Source organism: Salarias fasciatus, chromosome 16 (assembly GCF_902148845.1).
Source record: "Salarias fasciatus chromosome 16, fSalaFa1.1, whole genome shotgun sequence".
In the NCBI taxonomy this organism is placed as follows: domain Eukaryota; kingdom Metazoa; phylum Chordata; class Actinopteri; order Blenniiformes; family Blenniidae; genus Salarias; species Salarias fasciatus.
In genome coordinates, this window is record NC_043760.1 from 4,193,816 (window position 1) to 4,220,731 (window position 26,916).

A 26,916-nucleotide genomic window follows, 5' to 3' on the forward strand; every position below is an offset into this window, starting at 1 on the left:
ACAGTCCTTCACTCACTCACAAACCAGACAACTCAACTCTGCTCCATTCTTAAGAAGAATCAACTCCAGAAAGTGAACGGTGTAACCGCGGCAACGAGGGACACGGCACGCCCTCTACCACCAGCTGCCGGGGCCATTTGGCTGATTCGGAAAGTGAACCAAAATCAAAATTCATTTTTACTTTTTAAATTCAGAATAGTTTCACGTTTAAATGACAACGTAATCCAAACACAGTCCGTTGGTGCTGTTGCTTCTTATAGCAGGCCCAGCAGAAAGTCAAACTGGACCAGAGACACAGCGACGGCCACGTTTGAAAGAAGAATCCAAGACGATGAAATGATTTCCTCTGCGTCCCGTCAGAGTGCTGACACCTCAAATATGAGCTCCATATTTCCTGTTAGTGTTGAAACTGCCATTTCCCAATCGCTGTCTGATATTTCTGTAATGTCTTCTCCGTCTGGGGGTTTGGAGGAGCTCGGCGAGCTGGAACACGCTGAGCCTGGGGTCAAATTACAGGCACTCAATCGAGCATCAAACACTGTGATGGACAGAAAAGAAAGAAGGTTTGACGTTTCCTCAACATTTCAGGTGAAACCCCAACATTTTCGTCTTTTCGATTCAGAAGTAATGGTATCAGGAAGTAGCTGAAGGTCGCAAGTTAAAAGTGGTACCAGTGCTGATCTGATGTGGCGTTTACATGGACTGGGATCTTAAACCTCCTGTCATCATAATCAGCTCAATCCAATCAGACACAAGGGTTTACATGAAGCCACTTCATTTGGATCAGATCTGTTCTGACAACGCGCAGAAACTGCACCTTCACCCGTCAATTCATGGAAACGCCACGTGAGTCGCTGCATCCTGGACCCTCGTGAGGCAGATCAGACCCTGAGAGTACAGCTGACACACACACACACACACACACACACTTTTAAGTTAAACTTTCCACTTCTCAACTGAAGCAGAAGCTGCCAGAAACAACATCTTCAGGAGAAACCGAACCAAAGAAAGACACGACTCAGCAAAACAGCAGCAGACCCTGGAACCTGGAACGGAGTCAGTGAACGTCTCGTGGTCCTGCTGGCTCCGGGTACTGAAATGTACAGACACGCCGTGAAGGCACCACCAGTGGAAACACACCTGGTGAGGTTTGCTTCTTCCTGTCACTCACTTTTCATGAATCACACTGAAGATCTTTCACATGCAGAGAGGAGAAGTTGGAGGTGGAGTTTTGATGCCAGGAGGAGGCGGGGCTTTAATGACAGCAATGACAATGACTTCAGGATCTTTCAGTGAAAGCATCGTTTATGAGTCGTCATTTTGGAAAACATTCTGAAAACAACATAGTTAGCATGAACGACCACGAGTTAGCGCTGTCGGTTGTTTTCTGCATTGTTCAAAAATCAACCAGTCTGCGCAGCTTTTTGAACAATGAAAGCTTTTTTTCCTCATACGAACAGATACAAATGACCTGCTGACCATGTAGGTGGAGCCTAAAGCACATACAAATCAAATTCAAATTCAAAATCATTATTGAAAACAACATTCTGACATAAAGAGTCTGTTATTTCAGAGACTTCGGTATGACGGTGGATCCCGCCACTCTCTCTCAGACCTGCTGTGGTTTTAAAAAGCATCACATTCTTTTTTTTATTTTGACTGGTTCAAATCCTTGCGTCCCGACCGCCCTCCGTCGTCCCGCTGGAGGGTTCCAGAGAACAGGTTTCACCCTCTGCTCCGTAGGAGTTCTGTGGCGATGCTCTCACCTCAAACACACCTACACCAGAGGAAGAGGAGGCGGAAAAAACGTCTCTTCATTCTTTCCATGGACACATTTTTCCAAACCAGAGAGAATCGGATCCAACCCCGACAGTCCAGAGCCGGTCTTAAAGGGACAGAACTCATTACTCCACTGGCCTGGAGAAGATTCCACTTATTGGAGTGAAGTTCAATCAGTGAGTGGTGGAAGATGCTCTACAATCTGGATGTTGGTTGATCTCTCAGTAACTGTAACTGATGTCACATGATGAAGTGGTTCCTGGACGGAGCGTCGAAACGTTCCATCATGTTCTCTGAAAACCAGCTGCACCAGCAGGCCTGGTTCTCCTTCAGGGAGGTTCTCCTCCGGAGACAGAAGCTCTCGGGATAATCACTCCAAGGAAAAAAACCAAAGGGAGAAAAAGCAAAAGCGATGAGAGGAAATTTTCCGAGAGTGAAGTGAGTTCAGGGAGCGAGCCAAGAGAACGGACCCACATCTGTGTGGAATTAAAACAAGCACACACACTCTGGAACCAAATCACATGACGCTCCAGGAACACGTTCTCTGCTTAGGAACATCAACGCGTTCTCTGGAACAAGTTCTCTTTATTTTATTATGATGCTGAAGTGAAAATCGGATAACAGTCCAAAGGAGACACGGACCAGGAACCGCGGAACTTAGCAAAGTGTCGGGATTAATGTGTTCTTCCTGCGTTCGCCGTCAGCTTCCCGGAGAAGACGGAGGGCCTCGGTATCAGGACGGCGTGTTCAAGCACAAACTGATCAAATAGTTCTGGAAGGAAAAGACAAAAACGTGTTGACGAGTCCGAAGACGTTTCCCTGTTCTGCTGTTTGTCCACAGGCCTGTTTTCACTCCGGAGAGGGAAGGAAACCAGAGCTATTACCTCATCTGGATACTCCATTAACAAACACACACACACACACACACACACACACACACACACACACACACACACACACACACAGGGCTGAGTCACTGCATACAGCTGCCAGTTTCAACAACAAGCAGCAGAAAACTGTTTAGCGTTATCAGAAAAACACTCCATCCGCCGTGAGCAGTTTCAGGACAAGGGGCAGGGGATCGAACCGCCAACGCCGGGACACTGAACCAATGCTGACACCGGGAGACAATTCGCTCCACCCACTGAAGCCGCCGCCTGCCGGCGTCACAAGTGATAGCGCATCGTTTTTAAGTTTTCCTTTCAGAAAAGTCTCGTGTTTACGCTGAAACATTCTCCGGTCCGTCCACCAGCCCATCAGGGGGTAGACGCCTCCGAGTCCGTCCATCATTGGGTAGACTAGGGCTGGGTGGTATGAGCTAAAATTCATATCACAGTATAAATTAAATCCCTTCATGGTAACGGTGTATATGGCAGTATAAATGTTGCGGTGTAAAACCTGTAATGGAAGTGCTTCTGAATGGGTTTTGTAGTTGTTTAATTCACCTGCATTTCCACTCCATGCCACTAGGTGTGCTGTTTGCATGTTCAACCTTATTTTTACACACACATCACAGAAAGAAGGGCGGCCAGGCTCTCTCTGCATGATGTTAGAAAAAGCGTGTTAGCCGGCAGGACGTGCGCCAGAAGGAGGTGTAACGTGTTCAGTGATGCGATGCACCGTTTCTCAGTAAAAGAGAGGGACTGAACCATCGTTCCGCACATTTTATTTATGTAGTAGCAGGTAAACTGTATCAGGTGAGACGACAGCAGAGCGCAAATCTCTACCGTGGCCAAATTTATATTGTTTCTACCGTCGTACCGTGTATACCGCGCAGCTGTAGGGTAGACCCCTCCCCCCGTCCATCCACCCGTCTATCAGGAGTAGACCGCCCCCAGTGGGTCCACCAGTCCATCAGGAAGCCTCATCAGGCCATACGGATCATCAACTGGTGGTTTGTTTTTGCCTCGTTTGGCCCAGTTTACCCTGATTTGACCCAGTTTTAGCCAGTTTCCCCCGTTAAGCACAGATATCCCTAGTTTGGCCCAGTTTGGCCCTGTTTTACCCAGTGGTCCCTGGTTTGGCCCAGTTTGACACAGTTCTCCCTTGTTCTGCTAAGGTTGACCCGGCTATCCCTGGTTTGGCCCATGTTGGCCCAATTATCCCTGGTTTGGCCTGATTTGACCCATGTTGACCCAGTTATCCCTGGTTTGGCCCATGTTGGCCCAGTTATCCCTGGTTTGGCCCATGTTGGCCCAGTTATCCCTGGTTTGGCCTGATTTGACCCATGTTGACCCAGTTATCCCTGGTTTGGCCCATGTTGACCCAGTTATCCCTGGTTTGGCCCATGTTGGCCCAGTTATCCCTAGTTTGGCCTGGTTTGACCCATGTTGGCCCAGTTATCCCTGGTTTGGCCTGATTTGACCCATGTTGACCCAGTGGTCCCTGGTTTGGCCTGGTTTGACCCGTGTTGGCCCAGTTATCCCTGGTTTGGCCTGGTTTGACCCATGTTGGCCCAGTTATCCCTGGTTTGGCCTGGTTTGACCCATGCTGGCCCATTTATCCCTGGTTTGGCCCAATTTGACCCAGTTCCCTCCATTTGGTCCACTTTGGCCCAGTTTGACTCACGACTTCAGTGTTTTGGTTCAGTGATTGAGAGAACAGACAGGAGAATGAGCAGAAACATCTGCTGCTGTCTCACCCCTCCCTCCCAGTCTCATCACTCCCCCGTCCCCCCATCCCAACCCCTCTCTCCCTCTCTCTAGTCTCACCCCCTCCCTCCTACCCCGTCTCACCCCCCCTCCCTCCCCATGTCACCCTAGGGATGAGCAGGAATTTCCTGACAGTAGAGATGACTTTCCCAGAGTTTTCGGGGAGGACAGACCGGGGGGGGAGGAGAACATCTGGTGGTGGCCCAGTTCGACCTCTCCGAAGTGGATTCGGGTCTCCTGTTGGACCAGCCGGCTGCCAGAGGAAACACTTGGAGCCAAAGACGCCGTGATCGTCCCCGAAGATCTGAGGAACGCACTAGAGGTTCTGCCAGCAGCTGCTAGTACGGCGCTGTGCTGAGCATTAGCTTCAGGAGGTCTTCCAAGAATATCACATCTTGGAATCCTGGTATCCTGGTTCCTGTAGCCCATCACTACTTCCTGTTTCCTGTAGCTCCTCACTACTTCCTGTTTCCCATAGTCCATCACTAATTCCTGTTTCCCGTAGTCCCTCACTACTTCCTGGTTCCCGTAGCCCATCGCTACTTCCTGGTTCTTGAAAGTGTTAGTCAGTGAAATAAGTGGAGCAGAAATAGTTCCATCAAAACCCAGGAAGCCTTATGATACTTCAAACAAGGCGAACGACCAAATGAGGAATCCTCTCTGGAACTGGTAACTGAAGGAGAGGAGGCGGAGGAGGAAGAGGCGGAGGAGGCGGAGGCAGGAAGAGGTGTAGGACGGTGCTCTCCGTGGTCTTTTATTGGACTGCAGTTCCCATTTGAAACACTAGGTGTCGATGTCACTTATTTCACTTTAAATCTTCAACCACAATCTCAAATTTTAAAGCAGGATGCTTCCTGAAGGACTCTGGACATTAGCAGCTAGCATTTAGCAGCTAGCATCATCCGATATTCAGATTTAACATCTTCCAGGGACTTCCTAGGATCTTCAGAGCTTGTGAAAGGACAGTTCTGCTGTGCTGGGGTTCTGCTGCAGCACTCGAGCATCTTGAATCAGCGCCTTAGGACAGTTTGTGGAAGAGGACATGTTGGACCTTCAAGGGGGTCATCGGAGAGACAGACAGGTGGAGGAGAGAAAGAGGTGGGGCAGACAGACGGGTAGCAGAGTGGTATCTGATGACTTTTAAAGGCTTGAGTAGAACAACAAACCTGTCTGACTGACTCCATCCTTTCTCTCTCTGGTGCCTTTATGTATCCCTCAATATGTGTGTGTGTGTGTGTGTGTGTGTGTGTGTGTGTGTGTGTGTGTGTGGTACCCCTGTCTCTGTCTCTCTGGTCCCTGTCTGTCCCTCTGCCTCTGTCTCTGGAGGAACACGCCCAGTAGCGGTGCTTCTCGCCCCGCCTCGGCCGCCGCGCTCTGCCCGACATGAGAGCCTGTCAGCCGGCCGCAACCTGCACATCCGGGCCGGTGACCAGGCGGAGCCCCGCAGGCCTGCATCACACACACACAATGGACCTGTGTGTGTGTGTGTGTGTGTGTGTGTGTGTGTGTGTGTGTGTGTATAAAGCCAGCTGAGGTGATGGTTTTGTCCCCCCTCCTCCTCCCTCCTTTCTCCGCCGTTAATTGGCCGTAATGCAGCGGATCTTCCCCGGGAGGGAGAGCCTGTCCCCGGCCGCCGCACCGGGCCCGGGCCCGGGCCGCCTCCCCGGCTCGGCCCCGGTGCGGCGCAGCCCCGTGGAGGAGGGAGGGAGGGGGGATGCGTGGCGGTGCGGATCGGGCTGCTTACCGTGCGGCTCCAGCGGGGACGTCAGCGGGAGAAAAGCCGCAGCCAGCGGCGCAGCGGCGGGGACGGAGCCGGGATCCGGGACTCGGAGCCGGGAGCCGGGACTCGGTCCTCCGGGACGCTCCGGGCCGGGACTCGGTGCCGTCGGATCCGGGGTCCTGCCGCTGGAGGTCCTGCTCCAGATCAGACAGAGATCCGTGATTTGCCCCGCTGCCACACTGGATCCACCGCTGCTGCCCCAGGGGCAATTAACATGCAGCGGCCCAGACACTTCCGGTGGCTCCTCCACAATAAGAGCCGCAGATCGCCTTTCAGATTCATTAAATATAAGATTAAAAACATAAAGCAGATTAAATAAATCCAGCAAATTAAACGAATCTAAGAGATTAAATAACAATAAGAGACTAAATCCAAACAGCAGATTAAATAAACCCAGCAGGTTGAATAAATTGAGATTACACAGACCCAGCACAATAAATCAACCTATTAAATATTTTCAGAAGATTAGACCAAAACCGATTAATTAAGATTACAGTACACATATAAGTAAGTAAACAAGTCCACGTCCATCTAGTCATTGCAGAATATTTAGTTAGATTATGTCTAAATATATTCTAATGTTTTACACATTCACTTTATGATTTAGAAAATAAGATTAAATATCATTAATAGTTTGAAAATAATAATAAATAGCTTGAAAAGCCTTTTGCTCTTGAACAGTATTTTGTGAATAAGCACATGGAAAGATTACTGATTATCCTCATGGATTTTCAACATTCTTGAACAGAAATCAGCTAAATCTGTAGAGACGAATTTATTTCTGTTATTAAAACATAATTCCTTGAATATGCATATGAATATGAATAAATGCTACAATAAACTCTGCATTTCAGGAGAAGCTCATGTTTTGTTAACATTTCTAGAGAGTTTTTCACCAACAACGATTGTTTTCCTCACAAATCTCAGAATGAACATTAATAATCAGATTACTGTGGCTCTTCTGGATAAACGTCACTATATCTCTCCCAACTCTTCTAATGCAGCAACTCTTATTGTGAAAAACCGACGGGAGCCGTTTCCGGTGTGTTATTTTCGACCTTCACATTCTACACACACTGGATCCCAAAAACTCGGCGTGAGCGAGCCTCCATGCCCTGCGCGTTCACGGCGCCTTGTTTCCTGTCCGGCCCCGCCCAGGAATCAGATTCGGCCAATCAGAGGCTCCGCTGGGTGACGTCACTCCACTCTATAAGATTCTATTCTATTTTGTGTCATCTATTCTTGTGTGTGTGTGTGTGTGTGTGTGTGTGTGTGTGTGTGTGTGTGTGTGTGTGTGTGTGTGTGTGTGTGTGCAAGAGAGAGAGAGAGAGAGGGAGAGAGAGAGAGAGAGAGAGAGAGAGGGAGAGAGAGAGAGAGAGAGAGAGAGGAGAGAGAGAGAGAGAGAGAGAGAGACATTAGGCATCAGGCTTAAAAAGTTTTCAAATCCATTCTGAAAGAAAAGTCCCGTCCAGAGGACTTCACAGTCTTCTCCATGAAGCTCTGACCTGAGGTCAGATTCGTCCTGCTTCCTCCAGATGTTCCTACAGCTGTGGTGTCCTCAGTAAAAGACACATGACAGCTAGCTCTTCTGGAGCCTCACCAAGCGCACCTGAAGGACTCTCAGACCAGGAGGAACTAAAATCTCTGGTCTGATGAGACAAAGAATGAACCCTTTGAAGTGAATGTTAGAAATCATGTTTAGAAGAATCACTCATCACCATGACAACAGCATCACAGTGAAGCATGGCGGAGGCAGCGTCATGCTGTGGGGACAGGAGACAGAGGGAAAGGGGAATTCTGGAATGTACGGAGACCTCTGGTCCTCAGACTGGGACGATGGTTTATCTTCTGCAGGGCCGCGGCCTGAAGGAGGGTTCAGGAAAACCACGTTTCGTTCCTGGTCCAGACACAATCCAGACCTGAGATCTGAACAGGTCCAAGTGCCGATGCTTGTGATCCATCTGAGGGGGATTCTGAGGTTCTGCTAAGAGGAACAGAGAGAACTGCCCAAAGATATGAGGAACAAGGAGTCCCTGTTTTTATGATAGTGACTTCACTTGAAAATAAAAAACTAAATATGGACTTGGACTTGGGAGTTAAAGACTTGGAAATTGACTTGACTTGAGACACGAGGACTTAAATGAAGTCTCTGTCTCAGGTGTGCAGAAAGGCCCTTATTTATCAAACGATCTTTGAAACGGGTGTATATCTGAGCGGTGAGCTCATCGTACGACGGGGCTCGCGTGGCATTACAGGAACTTCCGTACCTCGCCGATCTCAGCGTTTGAGTGATCGGGCGTTGATAAATACGGCGGCTGAATTTGATTGTTTTTAACAATGTTACGCCCTGAAATATTCATAGTTCCGAAGCCCCGCCCACTGAGGTCAAACACGGAAAAGGAGCGATTTTGGCAGAAAAAGAAACTTTTGGGAGCTGGAAATGGATCCTCTCAGGTCTGAGGTGGAGGTGAATCAGGAGGAGCTCTGTGGAAGAATAAAAACTAGAATTAAAGGGAAAAACTCTGTCTGGAGGAAGCTCGCAGCAGCGGTGAGCAGCGTCACCTGGACGAACGGACACCGGCTGAGGTCTGAACAGATTATAGATCCGTTAATTTAACCCTGATATTACAAATAATGAGGCCGACTCACGTCATACAGCTCAGAGTTTTATTGTTTCGTTTAATTAGATAGATACTTTTATTAATTCCCACATGGGGAAATTCAAGGGTCATTCAGTAGCAACACATAAAACAGGAGAGAAAAAGAAAAAAAAAAGAATCCCGTGTATAAACCCCAGCACATTAATGTTACATTAACAGTGCTCATTATAAAATCGAATGGCAGCAGGAATGAATGATCTCCTAAAGCGCTCCGTCCTACAGCGCACTGAGAGGAGACGGTCTGATCTGTGGCTCCTCTGAGCAGACAGAGTCTCATGTAGAGGGTGCCTGGTGTTACTGAGGATGGACATTAACTTTCTCCCCATGCACCTCTCCACCACCGCCCCCACAGTGTCCAGTGACCCCCCAACCACTGAACCAGCCCTCCTAACCAGTTTATCCAACTTGTTACTGTTTTTGACAGAGATGTTGTTGCCCCAGCAGACAGCGCCACAAAACAGAACAGCAGCCACAACAGAATGATAAAACATAGACAACATTTGGTTACACACATCAAAGGACTTCAGCCTCCTGAGGAAAAAGAGCCTGCTCTGACTCTTTTTATAATTATGTCACAGAGCCAGACAGCAGCGGCACCGCGGCCCGGTCTCCTCCCCACAGCGGGGACGGTCCCACCGAGACACACACACCCACCGGACCCGGTGCCGAGCAGGACCCGGGACCGAGCGGGACCCGGGACCGAGCGGGACCCGGGACCGAGCGGGACCCGGTGCCGAGCAGGACCCGGGACCGAACAGCTGCTTAAATGAAAGACAGTATATAGAAGTCTCAATAAAATTTTTGACTAAATGTCTTCTGTCTGTATTTAATCTCCCTTTAGTTCATGTTATTTTCTAGGTTACTGGCATCACATCACTGATTAAATAAATCATTTGCTGAAATTCAGAGTTTATTTACATTTCAGTAGTGGTTCTTCAGGTCCTGTCTCCTCCGTCCAGACTCCAGACCCATGGAGGCTCTGCTGGTTTCCGCATCCTCTTGTGGCGCAAGCAGCGTTTCCCCCGCTGGATCTGAGCGTCTGAAGCAGCTCTGCAGCAGCTGTGTTTCTTTTGGCACTGTTAAACTGCCTCCTCTCCGTGGCAGGATGGACCAGCGGACTTATTGAAATTTAAAAATCCTTTATTAATCCCACAAGGAAGAATTTTATTGGATATTATTTTATTTTTTATTCTTTTTTTTTTTAAAAAAATCTGTCCTGAATGTGTGCTGCTTGTGCTTTATGGTGTGTTTGAGATGTGCTTTATAATTTTTTCCACGCTCCGCCAGGTTTTTCTGCACTGCTCCGTAAGTTCGCACTGATGAAACTTGCGTACGCGATGTCAGAGCTGACGTGAGATTTCATCTTTCCGAACGATAACGATCAAATTGATAAATGCCTAAGCCGTCTTTCATATGGACGTACGACGGGCGTACGCCCATATACCGCCGTACGACCGTTTGATAAATGAGGGCCAATGTGTTTACTGACTGATCTTACAGCGGCTGTGAAGACGAAGTGAGGCAGGCAGTTCTTCTGCCTCACGGCAGGGGGCGCTCCGGGGACCAGAGACTCGTAATGCTCAGCTGCAGAGGAAGAAAACGTGACGAGCTTCACTTTTCACATAATGACAGATTATAAAGCAGGAGGTAAACATTCAAGGGATTCTTTTCTAGAATCATCTAGATATAAACTTCATTTATAAGTAAAGGGTAGATATTGATAACATTTTCTTTAATGAAATGTGAATCACTTGATCTAAATACCAGCATTTCCTCGTGCATATTAACATTTCGTAATTTAATATTTCATCCTAACTTCGTTGATTTTTTTTTTCAATACAGATTCTATGAATATCATTTTATACTCTGTGACGAGCAACTGTAACGGATTTATTCTGGGAATAATCAAGCAGGGCTGTATGATGAGGTAGTGGTTTGCTCTCTCACCTCACAAAGTGAAGGTCATGTGTTCAAATACCGTGTGGAGTTTGCATGTTCTCCTTCTGTCTGTGAGTTTCCTCAGTCCATAAGCATGCACGTGAGGTTAACTGTGAGTGTGTGGTGGTCTGTCTCTGTGTTGGACTGGAGTCCTGTCCTCACCCACATGGAGCTGGGACGGGGAAAGAGTTTCTCTCTTTTTGGAAATAACGTTTCTACGAGATCTGAAACATACAGTAACCTTCCCCCTGCTGCCAGTCAGATGGTGAATCAGTACCAGAACCCCGAGTCTCACCAGGCAGGAACCAAACCGCACCTCACACCAGACAGCTGCCCAGGTCTAACCATACTGAGTACGCTGATGCCATTGTACATATCATCAAGAAAACCCTGCACTGATTGTGAGATTTACAGGCTTTCAAGCTAAATATGTTTTGTTTTGTTTTTTTGCTTGCAGTTAAAATTAAATCAAGGGCTGAAAAAGTAAACTTTACAAAGATGAAGAGCCTAGAAATTTAGCTGAAAGTGAGCTACCTCAGCAAATAAAGTCTTAAATTGATTAAATATTGTTTGAGATGTACTGGATCAAAAATGAAGAACTTACCAGTTAAAACACGAGTACTGCTTAAAATCAGACCATGATATAGAAATGTTTTTAAAACTTCGCAAAATAAGAAGATATAAGAAATATAAAAAAAAATTAGATGAAATATTTGTTGGAACGACGCCTGAAAATAAGGTCACTTGATTTGACCAAGAAAAAAATGAGTTGAGACTCGAAGGCTTGAGACTCGCCTGAGACTTGCACGTTTGTGACCTCGTCCCATTTCTGCCAGAAGCGGACTGGAACCCAGCGTGGAGGAGATGCACTGAATCCTGCTGGTCACCAGGGGGCAGCAGAGGACCGCAGGATCTGGGTGAGTGCTCGGATTGCAGAGCTTCAGGTTCCTGACCTCCTTTTGACACTTTGAGGGAAACTAAGAAACATTCCAACGGAGGACGAAAACATCTGGAGGACAGAGAACATCTGGAGGATGGAGAACATCCAGGAATCAATCAGACTGATTCCAGAGTCACCAAACACCTGTACTTATCGGGAGTCCTAGGACTCGTTCTGAGCTCTGATTGGCTGAGACATCCAGGGTAGCCTGGAGGACACGCCCATCACCTCACCTCTCCAAAGCTTCTCCTCCATCCACCAGGAGGAGGAGCTGCGGTCCGTCTCCTCCCTCACAGACAGGAAGTGCGAGGTGAGCTTCAGCTCAGCGGGTTTGGTTTACTGTCCGGAGCAACGAGGAACGTTCTCCAGGGTTCTGACGGAACATCGGCTGTCAGAGGAAAACAATCAGCTACAGAAACCGAACTCCGCAAGCCGGCTCCGTCTCCATGACAACGTTTCAGAAAAGTTCCACATTTACACAAACGTTCAGAAAACAGTGTCTGTTTCCATGGCAACAGCAGAAACACTGACGGCCATGTAGTTCCTATGTTGGTCCACTAGGCGGTGCTGTGGTTTGTTTTTGGAGTGCGCGCGCACACACACACACACACACACACACACACACACACACACACACACACACACACACACACACACACACACACACACACACACACACACACACACACACACACACACAGGTTTGTATTTCTATCCTTGTGAGGATACTCATTGACATAATGCATTTACTAGCCCCTCACCCTGACCCTTATCCTTACCCTAACCCAGACCACCACACAGCCTAACCCTAAAGAAATGTTTTTGCACTTTTACTTTTTTCAGTAACAACATGGTCAAGAAAACACTGTTTCCCCTCATTAGGACCAGAAAAAGGTCCCACAAGGCACATCGTGCCAGGTTTTCCTATCCTTGTGGGGACATTTGGTCCCCACAAGGATAGAAAAACACGTATACACACACACACTGAGCAGTTTACATCGTCTTCATGGAAACAGCATTTTCAAAAAGTTGTTTTTTCAGTGTTTCAGCATCGTTGTGGTGTAAACAGACTAAACAGAATAAAAGTTTTTTTTCACCTGAAACACTGAACAGGGACCAAAGACCTGGAGCAGGTTCTGGGTAATGTGGTCTACAGGTCAGCAAGAGTCCAGAGTTTTGTTCCTTGGGGGGGGGGGGGGGGGGGGGGGGGGGGTGTTTTTGTGATTCATCTCGTTTGTGTTTCATCAACATCAAACTGAAACTCATGAACTCAGATTCTGACTAATTCTGTCAGAGTTAATCACATTAATGTAGGGAGGGATGCTGTAATTTCAACAATTAATTTAAATTCAACCGATTGCCATGAAGTAAATAAAAGCACGTTGTCTCTAGGGAAGTGAATCCCTCCACTCCACTGGACTGCTACTGTATGGTTAAACTGTGTCAGCCTGTAGACTGCTCTCTGCTGCCCTCCTCCATTGAGCTCTATTCAGTGGTCAGTCCGTGTAACTGCAAGGAAATGCCGTCAAACAGCCTCTGCTGCCAAACTCTGCTGGTATTTCCTGTTAATGCTTCTGGAGTAGAAGAAATCCAGAGGTAAACAAAGAAAAAGGGTGATGTACAGAATCATCTAAGGAAGGGTATTAAAAATTTTGGACATAACAGTTTTGTGGACATGATGCATCAGTGGGTATATTCTTTAACAGGAGTCATGTAATGGAGTCACTGCTTCTTCAGATTGTTTTGGTTGTAAGTCAGTCGAAAACCGTTGTAAGCTACTCATTTAAAATATGCACTTTTTGTGTATATTTTCACAATGTTTTATATTGAGTGCTCAGATGCATGTAGAAAACACGGTTTTTGAAAAAGTAAAAGTTAAACATGTTTTTTCACGTCCTCAGAAGACTAAATCTTGACCAAGGCTTCAGAATTCCTGCAGCAGAGTTAAGAGCACAACAGTGGCTTCAGAACACATCCGGCTGGTTCTGCGGGACGCCTCCTCTGGGCCTGGTTCTGCAGGTTTGTCCCTACATTCCGCCATCCTGGATTCTTCTCGGTGAGTTGTTGGTTTTTCCTTCAGCTGGCTGAACTCAACGAGCTGCATTAAGTGAGGAAACAGGAAGTCTCGACAGAAGCACTTTTATTGTGTTGCTGCTCGTGCACAGGTACATGAACGTGGATCCAGCCGCAGATGGCGTGCACGTGCGCCCGTGCACGCCACGGCTGAAGATCCCGATGCTGGCTGAGTTACATTCAGTTTAACTCGAACTGCACAACAATTTCATTTCAGTCCACACTGTATGTACAACTGTCCCTAGAAAACACACTCACACACTCACACACTCACACACAGGTGCTCCAGGTACTGGTTCTCACTGCAGAGGCCAAACGTGAACCTGGACTGAAGTGTCAGATCTCCTTACATGGTCATTTCCTGCTGGCATGATGGTGAGGCTGGTGTCAAATTACGAGCACTCAAAGCACTAAAAAGATTATTTCACACTACAAATGAACCGTGAATGAAAATGTTTGGAGACCTGTTGTCACACACACACACACACACTCACACTCACACTCTCTGAAAGATTTACATCTCTACAAAATTCTCTGTGCAAAAAAGTTAAGACGCCCGTTGCTTAGTAAATGTTAGTACCAGAGGGGATTCTGGGAAATTCTGGGACGCCGTTCAGAGTCTTTGACTGTCCACTCAATGCTAATGCTAATGCTAATGATTCCTCCACCGAAGAAGAATTAGAAGAAGAGGCCCCATGACGTCTCCGAGGTGTCCCTCGTCCGCTCGCCCCCTCACCGAGGGGGGGGCTCCGGTTCGAGACCCGCCCCCCCGTCAGCTGATTGGACCGGTCCTGCCGCGCCCCGCCCGCCCGCCATCAGTGCACGTCGCCGTTGTACGACTTCCCGAAGGGGCTGAAGTCCGTCTCGACCAAGTGTGTGGACACGGGCTGCTTGTACAGGGGGTTGGACGCCTGGGGAGACACGGCCCGAGTCACATGATCGCCCTACGACACCATGAACATGACGCAACACGGCTCTCCCGGAGAACTCCTTCAAATGTGGACAAAGGATTTCCCTGTTCCCTGTGACGGCCGGTCTGGTCGGCGTTAGCATTAGCGTGAGCTCACCATCTCGTATCGGGCTCGTGAGCGGGCGCTCTGGAAGCGTGCGAACTCTCTCCGGTCGTGGACGGTGATGACCAGCTTCCAGGCGGCGAGCAGAACCACGCCCACCAGCAGGATGCTGCCCACCACGGCCAGCAGCACCATGAGGGCATCCGGACCCCCGCCGCACTCTGAGGGGGGGACGACACGCATCTGCTGTTAGCGTTAGCTTCATCTGAGCCCGCTTTGTGAACTCACTCAACACAACAGGAATTCCGTTCAGCTGTGATTAGCATAAACACGATCAACAGGACTTTGATGAGGTAACTAGTTCCTTTGTATCTGCAGTAACTAGTCAGAGGAGGCGAGTTGGTGCTCTAACCGGGTTCCTTCAGGGCGGTGAGGACGGAGCGTCCACTGGCGTGCTCAGAATACGTGAACTTCATCACACAGTCGTTGTCAGTCTTAAAGAGACAGAGCACGGCTCCAGGATCGTCAGTGTCTGCGGGACACACAGAATGTTAGACACACACACACACACACACACACACACACACACGCACTACTCCCGCTAGCATGCTAACGGCTACAGTCCCCCGCCTGCTCTGCTTCATGCTCGAGGTATGCGAGCTGCACATGTGGAGAACATTAAAGCATTAAAGCATCAGAGGAATGGAGCGCGTCACAGCAGGCTGCGCGGTTCGATCCCGACACCAGCGCGGCAGCGGTTAGCTCTCTCGCCTCACAAAAAATGTACCACGGTTCGAGTTCCTCTATTTTCAACAGAATAAAACCTTTAAGCGGTTTCAGTTTCTTTAATCTCATTTGACCTCGACAACATTTAAGTGAGAACAGAAAACTGTTATTGAGTTTTGGATTCTGTTTACAGGACAACTTGTCAAAAATCCTCCAGAGAGTCATTCTCATCGTGAACATCAACAGGTAGGTGTGTGTGTGTGTGTGTGTGTGTGTGTGTGTGTTCTTGTATTTCTATCCTTGTCGGGGCCAAATGTCCCCACAAGGATAGCAAAACGTGGAACGACGTGCCTTGTGGGGACCTTTTTCCGGTCCTAAGTAGGAGAAACAGTGTTTTCTTGACCATGTTGTTGTTACTGAAAAAAGTAAAAGTGCAAAAACATTTCTTTAGGGTTAGGCTTTGTTGTGGTGTGGGTTAGGGTTAGGGTTAGGGTCAGGGTTAGGGGCTAGACATGAATGGGAGTCAATGGACGGTCCCCACAAGGATAGAAATACAAGACTGAGCGTGCGTGTGTGTGTGTGTCTGCGTCTCTCACTCAGAGTCTCCACGGTCAGGACTTGGTCTTTGCACAGCCGCTGACACGTCTGGTTGTCGGCGAGCCGTCCGGAGTTGAAGAGTCGACACTCGATACACTCTCTGAAGGAGGAAAGGTCAAAGGTCAACAAACTCCATTCAAAACCCTGAACACAGCACCAACACACTCTGGACACACACCTTTTCCCAGTCCACAGCTGGAGCTCCCAGCTGGCGACTGTTAAGATTGAGCGACTCCCAAAATCACCCCTGGGGTGACCCCCGACCCCCACCCACCCCACCGGGCCATGCAGTTACCTCTTGGTGCCACAGGCGTCAGGACAGGTGGGACACTTCTCGCAGGTGTCTCCGAACGCCCCCGGCTCGCTGCACTGACAGCGTCCGCACACACAGCTGCCCCGCCCACTGCACATCTGGCCGGCGTCCGACAGGCAGGACGCCGTGTCGGTGGAGCAGTTGCAGTTGTCTCCGACGAACCCGGCGTAACATTTACACTCCCCACAGTGGCACTCCCCGTGACCTGCGGGGGGCGCGACAGAGAGCCAATCAGAGCCGGGACATGCGTCATGTGACTGCGGGCCGTTACCGTGACGACGTGTCCAGCATCACTGTGTGAATGGAACCTGACTTCAACAGAAATCTCATAAAGGAACTAAACTACAGACTTCTAGTTTTGTTTTCTTGTCTGCGGTTTTGATATGGGATAATGTTTTGGTGGAAACAGGAAGTGCAGGAGTGGGAGGAGCCACGAGGAGAAGAACTGAAACTTCCTGCTTTATCAGCAGGGAGGAGCAGGGTCAGCTGGAGGTAACCCCCCCGCCTCAAAGACCCTGAACGTCGCGTCTTATCGGATTCTTCATCCGGGAGGAGGAGGAATGAACCGGCGGTCGTGTTCTGACCTCTGTGACCTCTGTCAGGAATGCAGACAGCGTCTGAAGCGGCGCAGAGCGCTCACGGCCGTGCACTGCTGCCGTGCACGGCGGCGGCCTGCAGCTCCCCGAGCGCTCCGCGTCCAAGCTTCTGCGGATCATGTGAAATGTTGGTGTGCCACCGGTTCGTCGGCAGCTCGTCTCCGGAGACGCTCCACTTCCTGTGGGACTTCCTGTCCTGCATAGCTGACGTGCCTGAACCCACAAATCATCTGAGAAGGCTCACAGCACAGACCGACCCGGTATTAGCCACCGCGCTAACGATGAACGATCCAAACATTCAAAACGAAGAAGAAAAAACGAGCAAGTGGCTAACGGTGGTCGCCACAAGCTCTGATGCTAACATCTGAATTCTGCTTACTGAAGTGAGATAGCGCAGCTAATGCTAACACTGAGGGACCAACCAAAGTAGAACAGCACTGCTAACGCCAATGTTGAACCATGACTGACCAAAATAACAGAGCTGCTCATGCATTAGCATTGCTAATGTTAATCATGGCTATCGAAGTTAAAATAGTTCCAATACTAACACAGCTTATCAAAGCTGTTGTAATGCATAGAAACAAATGACCAATGTTAGCCGTATAATGCTAGCATGTAGAAACAGATGACTAAAGTTAGCTGCTCTACTGTTAACATCTAGAGAAGAAATGAAATATTCCCATTTAACACTAATCTGCAGCAATGGATGATAGAAGTTAGCCGTGCTAATGCTAACATCAAAATGATTTAAAATAGTCTGTGAACAGTTCTAATGCGAACATATGAAACTGAATTGAAGAATAACTACAGCTCCAATGTTGACGTGTGACCAAGGCTAACCAGAGCCCGTCAGCGGCTCCTCGTGCGGTCGCTCCGTCTCGTTTTCCAGAGGAAGTGTGATCCCCGCTCAGGACAAGCTTCCCTCTAACAGATTCCTTTTTTTCTGAGCTGTGGTTTCACTTCTTCTCCAGACGTTTGCAGCGGCTCGCACTCGCACACTCCACTCAGCCTCACGCTCCCGCTTCCATTAGCGTCGCTGCCCAGTTTCTGCCGAGTCATGCTGAAGCTAACTGGTTGCCATGGCGGCACAAAGAAATGTGGTCGCAGTCAGAGGTTAGTTTTACCAACGTGTGCAACTGAGTGCGCACGCACACACGCACAGGTTAACATTGGTGTGTTTCTCGCAGATGTGAAACAGCTGAAATATGTGGCTTGTTAAACTGCATGTTGAAACAAGCTGTGTGTGTGTGTGTGTGTGTGTGCGTGTTTCCTCAGACAGCCTGCAGGGGGAAACATGGACTTGAAATGACCCTGGTTCTATAAGCAGACATCAAAAGGAAGGAGGGGAAAGAGAGAGAGAGAGAGAGAGAGAGAGAGAGAGAGAGAGAGAGAGATGAACTGAAGGAAGGAAGAAAACAGAAGGAAGTAACTAAGGAAGGAGGAGACAGTATTTTAGGGTTGCTGGTCTGAATTTAGAACATGAAGTGCGCTATCATGTCACAGAAACAGGAAGTGACTGACGATGTGCGAGAGACAGGAAGTGAGGCGGAACAGGAGACCCTCACCTGAGCAGAGGACGCCTTTGTGGCGGGCGCAGGAGAAGTCGTCGCACTCGCAGAATCCTCCGTAGATCTTGCCGAACTCGGACTCGTAGCAGACGCACTGGTTGCAGCTGCACTCGCCCCGCCCGCTGCACACCTGCTTGCCCTCCGCCTCGCGGCAGGCGCTCAGGTACGAGCTGCTGTCGCCTTCCTGGCACTCGCAGCGGGCGCCCAGGTAGCCCGGCTCGCAGCGGCACGTCCCGCAGTGGTACATCCCTAAAGGGGGGGGGGGGCAGAGGATTAGGGGCGTGGTTCAAAGAGCATTTTGGACTTGTTTGAACTTTTCAGCTACTTTTTGTCTGTTTTTTTTTTTTTAACTGTCCAGACTTCATTGTCACTTGTAGAGTTACCTTCTGATTTCTTCGCTTTACATTTTTTTTGAGTGTTGTTTTATTACGATGCCAGTTTTCCCTTCATGGTGCAACTTTTTGACTTTGTTGTAACTTTTCTCATTTGTCTCTGTAACTTTTGCGCCCGGCGTATGAACCGGGGCGCTGCGGCCCGTCCACCAGTAGGTGGGGGCCGCCGGCCACAGGTTGGACCACCTCGGCCAGGTGTGGTGCACACCGGGCCTGCTGCAGTCTCAGCGTCAGCTGACGAACAGACGCAGAACACCGGTGTTTAGGGAGAACCCACAGTGTAATCAGGAGCTGTGGATCACAGTCATTGAGATACAGGTGCACCCCCCCCCCGCAGGCCGCACCCCCCCCACCCCTCCCCCCAGACTGCCCCGTCATTACGCCCCAGGCGGGGTAAACGGAGCTTATTATCGGCTCCTGCGGCCACATGAGGCCTGAACCTGAAGCAGCGTCAGTTTACTGTCAACAAGCCAACAAGGAGGGACGAGGCGCAGCTGGCCGACGGCTCGACGAGAAGTCGCCTCGAGGTCATCGAGGTCACCCCCAGGTCCTCTCACAGCTCACCTTCTACATTTGTGAACTTTGTGTTACTCGTGTTCTTGTGAACTTCCTGCTAAAAGCGGGTCTTGTGTCGCCGCCGCTGCCGGACGTACCGACGGAGCTGCAGATGCTGCTGTTGCTCTGCGCCGTCCGGCTGCAGCCGCAGTCGCACCGGTAGTTCACCTCCACCTCCAGGCGGTCCTTGAAGCCCACCGGCTTGATGGTGAAGGTGTGGTCGGCGCCGCGCGGCGGGCAGCTCCTCGCCTCCACGCTCACGTTGAAGGACACCTGCAGACAAAACACCCGAGCGACTCATCAGGGCCGGACGGGGAGCTGCTGCCGGGATCCAGAGAGTCTGAGGTTCTGCTGGGATCCGTCTGGGCCGGAGCCGGAGCGTCTCCCACACCAGAATGCTCCCGATTAAATCTGGAGTCAAACTGATCCGAGCTGAGCTGGAAGTCTTCTCAGAATTTGAACTTAATTAAATAAAAATGTAGCATCAAACAGATTAAATCAGGATGTTCTGGAGGGAAAAACACAAGTTTGACATTTCTCCATAGTTCTTTAAAGTCTTAAAAAAAAAGAAAACATGAATGGAGAGATTTCCAGCCGACAAACAGGAAGTGCGCCGGTCACACGGATCAGAAATCCCCTCCAACAATTCAATTAGCGGGACATGTGAGCGGTGAGGAGCCGTCCAATCACGTGGCTGCTCACATCCGGGGGGGGGTGGAGGAGGTTAGCATGGCAGCAGGGGGACGTTTAAGGACTCCTGAAGAACAGAGCCTCAGAGCTACGCTAACGCTACAAGGCTAGCATGCTGTTAGCAAGCATGCTAATGAGCTGAGACGCTGCGTAAAAGTACATACCTGACCAGCTTCAGACATTTAATATGCTGAAAACAATCAGCTAGAGCAGATAGGCTAAGTAAACTGTGAAGTTGGTTAGCTTATTTCCCTGAAAACCAGAAGCTAAACTTTAGTCTGAAATAATAAAACCTGCACTGCCTAATAATCCTGTATGATTCAAGCTAACGGATGTGAAGATGGTACGGGTATGCTAACATTTAATTTTTAGCTTGTTCGCTGTGAAATCCTATAAATTAGTTATTTCATGATTGTAGAAAACAATCTAGAGCGAGCGATTTAACTTACAAAAAGCTAGGGCAGCTTTGCTAACTACTAGCCCTTCAAGATCACAAGCTAACTGGTGCTAAGTGGCTACAGATGCGCTAGCTTTACAGTTAAAAGTGGAGAATTAACATGAACTTCTGCACATTTTTTAAAAAATTAACGTTCGGTGTGACGGCTGCTTAAGGATTTACCATCGTTATTTCAAAAAGTTTGAATAAAGCGTTTGAGGCTGTTCTGGTGAGAACAGAGAGAAAAGAGCAGCCGAGGACGTCGTCAGGAAGGAAAGAATTCAAAATGAGATTCTGATGACAGCTGAAATTCAATTAAACCGAAGAAACAAGAAAAAGAAACAAAATGGAAGAAGAGGAGAGGAGAGGAGAGGAGAGGAGAGGGACTGACCCCAACACTGCAGGGACAGTCCTGGACCAGAAACACAGAAGCTTCTGGAAGCTTCCAGGTCCATTCACCCAGAAGAAAAGAGTGTGTGTGTGTGTGTGTGTGTGTGTGTGTGTGTGTGTGTGTGTGTGTGTGTGTGTGTGTGTGTGTGTGTGTGTGATCAGAATATCAAGCGGTTCTCAGAGTCTCCGCATGTGAGGATGAATCACGCTGCTGTTCTACAAGAACGTTCGGAGAACTTCCCGCGACTTTGATTTGTGTTTGACAACAGTTGTAAATACAGATGTTCTCCAGATGTGAGGAGGAGAACAGAGGGAGCTCGCAGGTGTTCTCCAGATGTGAGCAGCTGCTGTGGACTCACCGTGTCGCCGATCTTCAAGTCGGCACATTTCCTGAGACCAGGAAGAGGCTTCCCATCCTGACAGGTGGCCGAGAACGACAAGCTGAGGTCTTCAGGATGATCCCACACCGACAGCTCCACCTTGGAACGGATGTTCTGCAACAGAACACAGATTATAGAGCATCTTCCTCCATCAGCATCAGACTATAGAGCGGGGGTCGGCAACTTGATCTGGCCCCGGGCCAATTTTAGTCTGGGCATTCAATAGCGGGCCAATGGGGGGGTGGGGGTTCACACACACACTCAATCGAAGATCATGCTTTTAATTGGATATAAACAACTAATGAATCATGAAAATTACAACAATGATTTCAGAAATTTCTTGGTTTACAAATGTAACTTGTATTTTTCCATAGACTGATAACCCCAGTGTCTACCAAAAAAAACATTAATAAGCTGAATTCTGAAATATCTGACAACAGCACCCTGGGGTTACTGTGGCTGCTGTCTTCAGTCACCAACTTGTGAAACAAACTGTTTTTTAACACAACAACTTGTGTGACATGGGGAAAGTACATTCTAACAAAGAATTATAATTCTGTATTGTCAACAATTTGGGATCGTTTCAATATTGTGAATAATCGCTTTTCCTTAGGAACGAACATATAGAAGCCCCGACTGTGTGCATTTCGACCTCTGATCTGAAAAGAACCTGGCTGTGAGTTTGGAACCTGAACGCCTCACAGCTGAGCGACCTTCAGCTGCAGCGTCTGAACAAAAAGATAATGATAAAGTAACAAACGCAGCACAGTGAACAGCCAATCCCAGAAATTACACCTAACCGATCGATGTTTCCCTCTCTCTCTCCCAGCCGCCGCTACGCCGCTCAGATGCTTCCTCTCAGAACTGAACTGTCCGTCAACAGCAACCTTCCCCGTTCTGTCCGAGACGCTCAGCGTTTAAATCTCCTTTCAACCATCTCAGAAGTTCAGAAGTTCTCAGAAGCCTGCAGGCCGCCACAGAGCTGCCATAGAGCGTCTTCCCCTCCCACAGCGCTGACAGTTGCTCCAGGTTCATCACACTCTCATAGCTGACAGTGTGGGAACACAGTACAAACAGATCACACACACATAACTCAGCAGAAAGACGCGTGTTTTCTAAACAGACGATGTCCTCTGCCCTCCGTCTGGACTCACAGGTTCTGTCATCATCACATTATTTCGCTGTGGGATGAAATCAAACAGCCGAGAGGAGATTAGAACCCTCCAGTTGCCCCTGAAGCTCCGAGTTGCCCTCCCCGGGATGAGCCAGCCTGGCGCTGTACGGACGTGAACCTGACCCGCTAACAGAGGCAGCTGGAATGTTAATGAGGCCGTGAGTCAAAGCTCCATTCAGGAAGCCGCCCACACACACTTTACACACAATGCAAACACACACACACCCATTACTGGCAGTGAGAAAACAAGGCGAGGTCTGGAGCGTTCTCAGCTGAACACGGAGAGAACTTAGAGAGGGAAGCTAACTGCTGCTTTAGCATGCTAATGCTAATCACAGCTCCTGTGGGTACAGGCTAATGCTAAAGCTAACAGTGGTTTCAGTGAGGTCAACATAAACAGACACAGGAGCACAGAGCTCCTGGAAAGGGAAGCTAGCTGCTGCATTAGCATGCTAATGCAAATAACAGCTACAGCAGGCTAATGCTAATGCTAATTTCAGCAGGACATGGTTCATGTTCATTCATGTGAAACAGTAACAGGAGACAACTGCTGATGCTAAAGCTAACAGTTAGCTCAGTCAGGCCAGAGGCAGCAGAAGAGTCCTGGGTTCCTAACTGACGGGACTCAGTCAGGCCAGAGGCAGCAGAAGAGTCCTGGGTTCCTGACGGGGCGGGCTGGTTCTCTGCACTCACGTTGTAGGCGTTGACGATTAGCTGGATGACGTTCTTGGAGTCCTGGTCCAGGATCTCCACCGTGGTTCCAGGAATCAGTGCAGTTAAATTCTTTGGACGAAGCATCAGTTCGTTAGCGTCCAGAAGAGGTTGAAGAACGTCGCGCGGACTCAACAACACAAAAACAGACGTACCTTATAAAGAATGTAGTGTCGCTTGGTGACGGCGAAGATGAGAAAGATGTTGTTTTCAGCCAGTTTCTCCCCGACAAGACCCAGAGAAGGATAATCCTGAGGAGAGGAACACGTTCAGGAGGAAAACCATGACAACGTGGCGTCCCGCAGGGTTCTGTTCGGGAGCCCCGAGACATCAGATCTCATATACTTCTCGCCAGGTTTTAGCTTAAAGGTGGTTAAACTCCATGTTTCATCAGTCTGAATGAAACAGAGGGCAGAGTCTGGCCAACATCTGGACCAATGCAGTGGAGCAGGCTGCTGTTTACATGAAGTCACTACACAACAGACAGCTAACCCAGACGTCAGCTAAAGCTAGCTAGCAAGGTGCATCTATACTGAGCCCCTCTTTTCAGAGCAAGGCACTCCTGGAGAACGTTCTGTTAGTGCAGCTGATCCAGGAACAAGCCCAGGTTACAGAGAACCGACTAAAACAAGTCAAACTGAGCAATTAGAAAATAATAAAGAACTTCATCTACTTGAGGATGAACACCGAGTTCCACCGAATAAACCTCTTCAAGTAACCACGCCCCCTGATCAGGAAAATAATGCTCTATAGAACAATCAATTTTCATTTATTTTCAGACCATCTGATCTCTGTTCTGGATCATGAAAAGAAACAAACAAAAAAAATAACCAGAGTGGATCAGTCTCACTGGCTCTTCGTTCTGAACTGGAGTCTACGGATGTTAGGCTTCCTGGATCCAGCTGCTGCTGGAGGTGTCACACTGACAGCTTGTTACACGTCCAGGTAGGATTCATTTCTGGAGCCAGACGATTCCTCCACCTTCACATAAACGGTCTATGTCAATCCTGGAAATCCCCACCCCCATTCAGAGCACCTGAGCACACACACCTGAACGCACACACACAGCTGAACACACACACATGGCCTGGACTTCTATTCATGCTCAAAGGTTCAAACTTCTAAAGCTGCGACACAATTTTACAGACTGAACCCCAGAGGACGAGGCCACGTGCAAGGACTCTACTGTCAATAGAGCGTTTATTATTTTCCGGACAGGAGTTTGAACCCAAATTTGCATCAAAACTCACTAAATTTGGCGCACACAGCATGTCTGGAAAAAAACAATGAAATGGAAACCTCAACCCCGTCACTGCTAAAAGGAGCTCTCTAGCACCACCTAGATACACTAAAATGGCCTCTAGGACATTCCCATAGGAATGTCGTAGAGAGATCAAACCAACGCTCTCGTTTATCTCTTCAAAACCTAAAAATCACGCACTGACATCCCTGACCTAGATCCAACAGGAAGTTCACAGTCTGTCTTTCTAAATAAAAATTTCACCCCTAATTGGTGCTCAAAGAAAAATGCTCTCCAAGTGCATTTGTCATTTTGGCTTTAAAACACCTCATGACAGAAGAGAACCTGCTGAATAAACGATAGAACAACTTTTCAATAAGCCAAACGGTGTGGATTTATTTGGCTGTGTAAGTCCAATTTGAGTTAGCTTTTAGCTCAGTAGGCTCTCTTGTCAGATCGGTTGCAGGCTCCCCTTGTCTTTTACTCTCTGTTGAAGTAGGTTTTTTTGGCTGTGTCAGATCTCTGCTCTGGAGTCTAGCTTGGTGAGTCCTCTGTTCCAGCCCAGAGGTGCCTGTCAGCCGGGTTCTTTCTGGGGAAACGGTTCTGACCATCTGGGCGGAGGCGCTGTACTCGTTCTTCTCGTCCAGGTGACAGCGGCCGTCGTGCGGCTGCACGATGCCGCCCAGCCGGCCGTCCAGAGCCAGGTGGGCGCCGTCGTCTGAGGCGAACACCAGCAGGTGGTACGCATCCTTCCTCCACCCGATTTCCTCCTGGAAACGGAGAGAAAACAAATAACGCATCAGTCTTCAGTTAGCAGCAACTGATGGAACAACTCAAACTGATCTGGATCTCAGTGGAGGAAAATGCTCTATACGGATGTCTGTGTGGGGGGAGGGGGGTTGTGAAGGATTTTACATCTGCAGGAAGCAAACAAACCCCGGCTTCTGCGATTATTCCCATTCTCAAATTAACTTTGATACTACATCTTTAAAAGGGTCTACATTTTTATGCTTCTGTCCTTCCACTTTGTTAAATAATTCATTTCTGTTAGAGTTCGACCTTTGCTTCAGGCCGCCATCTTGGAATATAAGGGTCTCCGGGAAAGAGCACGAGTAGAACGACCAGAGTTAAAGCTCGGGTAGACGATGTTGTCCAACAGCACTTTTTGTCATACTGAGTGAAATGCTCCTCGCCCCCTGGGAGAAGTCAATGCATTATGTGGACGGAAAAAGGTGCGGAAAAAATTTGACAACTGTAGCGGCCACAGGAGTGTAAAAACTCCGACCAATCGTAAGGCGCGGACCGCTCTTAAGAAACCAATCAAATCCCTTCGCCGTTCTACCAGCCCCCTGCGCGTTCATTTCAATGGCGTGCACTGGCCCTGGTTCAGTGTGCGCGCGCGTTGCCAAGGCGCTCTCGGCGCTCGCGGCTCGCGTGAAAAATAGAACGGAGCGGAGCCGGCGTGCAGTGCTCCTATGAGCGTTGTGCGCGGGCAGTCAGAAAGGTTAATAACACTGGAGGCGATCACAAACTCCGTGCACGTGGCGCTTCCGCGCGCGCGGGCGGCACTTCCATGTCCAGTCCGTTCGCTCCCAACGGGAGCTCCTCCAATGGGGTGGGAGCTGGGCGGAGCCTTAGGAGATGCTACATTCGTGCTACATGCTAGTTTTCTAAGATTGCCGACCCTAGCTTTAAGTAAAAGCCAAATAAAAGATTTACATAATGTAGGAATTATTTAATTCAGCTTTAAAAGGAGAATTAACCCCCCCCCCACACACACACACACACACACACACACACAGCCTTTACTCAGAATTAAGTTTCATTCAAAATTAAAGAGGAATCAAAAGTATCATGTAAACATATCCACTAAGATGAACAGGAGGAACACAGCAGCTGGACAGAGGGGAGGAGTCCTGTGTGTGTGTGTGTGTGTGTGTGTGTGTGTGTGTGTGTGTGTGTGTGTGTGTGTGTGTGTGTGTGTAGGGAGGAGCCTTCAGGTCACTTCATGTCTCATCTGTTTCTGGAAAATTACTGCAGACGTGAACTAATGTTTATCCAAAACTTTCCAACACAGTCTGCTTCTAAGCAGCTCATCTGAACTGTGAGGATGCTGGGTAGCAGACACACATTAACGATCCTGTTTGTTTACAATCTGGTTTTGTTTCACTTAAACAGGCCCTGTGAGACCTGAAAACCTCCAGATTAACAGCTGAGTCCAGTAAATCCAAACAGAAAACAGAGAGGAGATAAGACGGTTATGACTGTCAGATTTAAAAAGTCTCAGTCAACATTTAAAAACCCATAATTAAAC

The 26,916-nt window shown here is 48.6% G+C and overlaps 2 protein-coding genes across 8 annotated transcripts in view; both read right to left on the reverse strand.

Moving 5' to 3' along the window:
* The window catches only part of LOC115402669 (ras-associated and pleckstrin homology domains-containing protein 1), a 28,349-nt gene extending 21,965 nt beyond the window's left edge, over positions 1-6,384 (reverse strand). For all 4 annotated transcript variants that reach the window (XM_030111183.1, XM_030111182.1, XM_030111181.1 and 1 more), the window contains exon 1: positions 6,175-6,384. The gene's annotated coding sequence lies outside the window, so the exon portion shown is untranslated. The remainder of the gene's footprint in view (positions 1-6,174) is intronic.
* Positions 1-26,916, reverse strand: part of itgb5 (integrin, beta 5) — a 39,502-nt gene that overhangs the window by 7,904 nt on the left and 4,682 nt on the right. For 2 of the 4 annotated variants that reach the window (XM_030111186.1, XM_030111185.1), the window contains 11 exons: positions 25,211-25,372; positions 23,518-23,613; positions 23,345-23,434; positions 21,457-21,591; positions 19,680-19,854; positions 18,632-18,883; positions 16,453-16,675; positions 16,157-16,257; positions 15,247-15,366; positions 14,889-15,055; positions 13,874-14,732 (listed from right to left, as the gene is read on the reverse strand). In XM_030111186.1, the coding sequence (XP_029967046.1) occupies positions 14,637-14,732; positions 14,889-15,055; positions 15,247-15,366; positions 16,157-16,257; positions 16,453-16,675; positions 18,632-18,883; positions 19,680-19,854; positions 21,457-21,591; positions 23,345-23,434; positions 23,518-23,613; positions 25,211-25,372 (1,617 nt within the window). In that variant the 3' untranslated portion in view covers positions 13,874-14,636. Of the gene's footprint in view, positions 1-13,873; positions 14,733-14,888; positions 15,056-15,246; positions 15,367-16,156; positions 16,258-16,452; positions 16,676-18,631; positions 18,884-19,679; positions 19,855-21,456; positions 21,592-23,344; positions 23,435-23,517; positions 23,614-25,210; positions 25,373-26,916 lie in introns of those variants that run through there. The other 2 variants (XR_003933154.1, XR_003933155.1) reach the window with 2 other exon arrangements.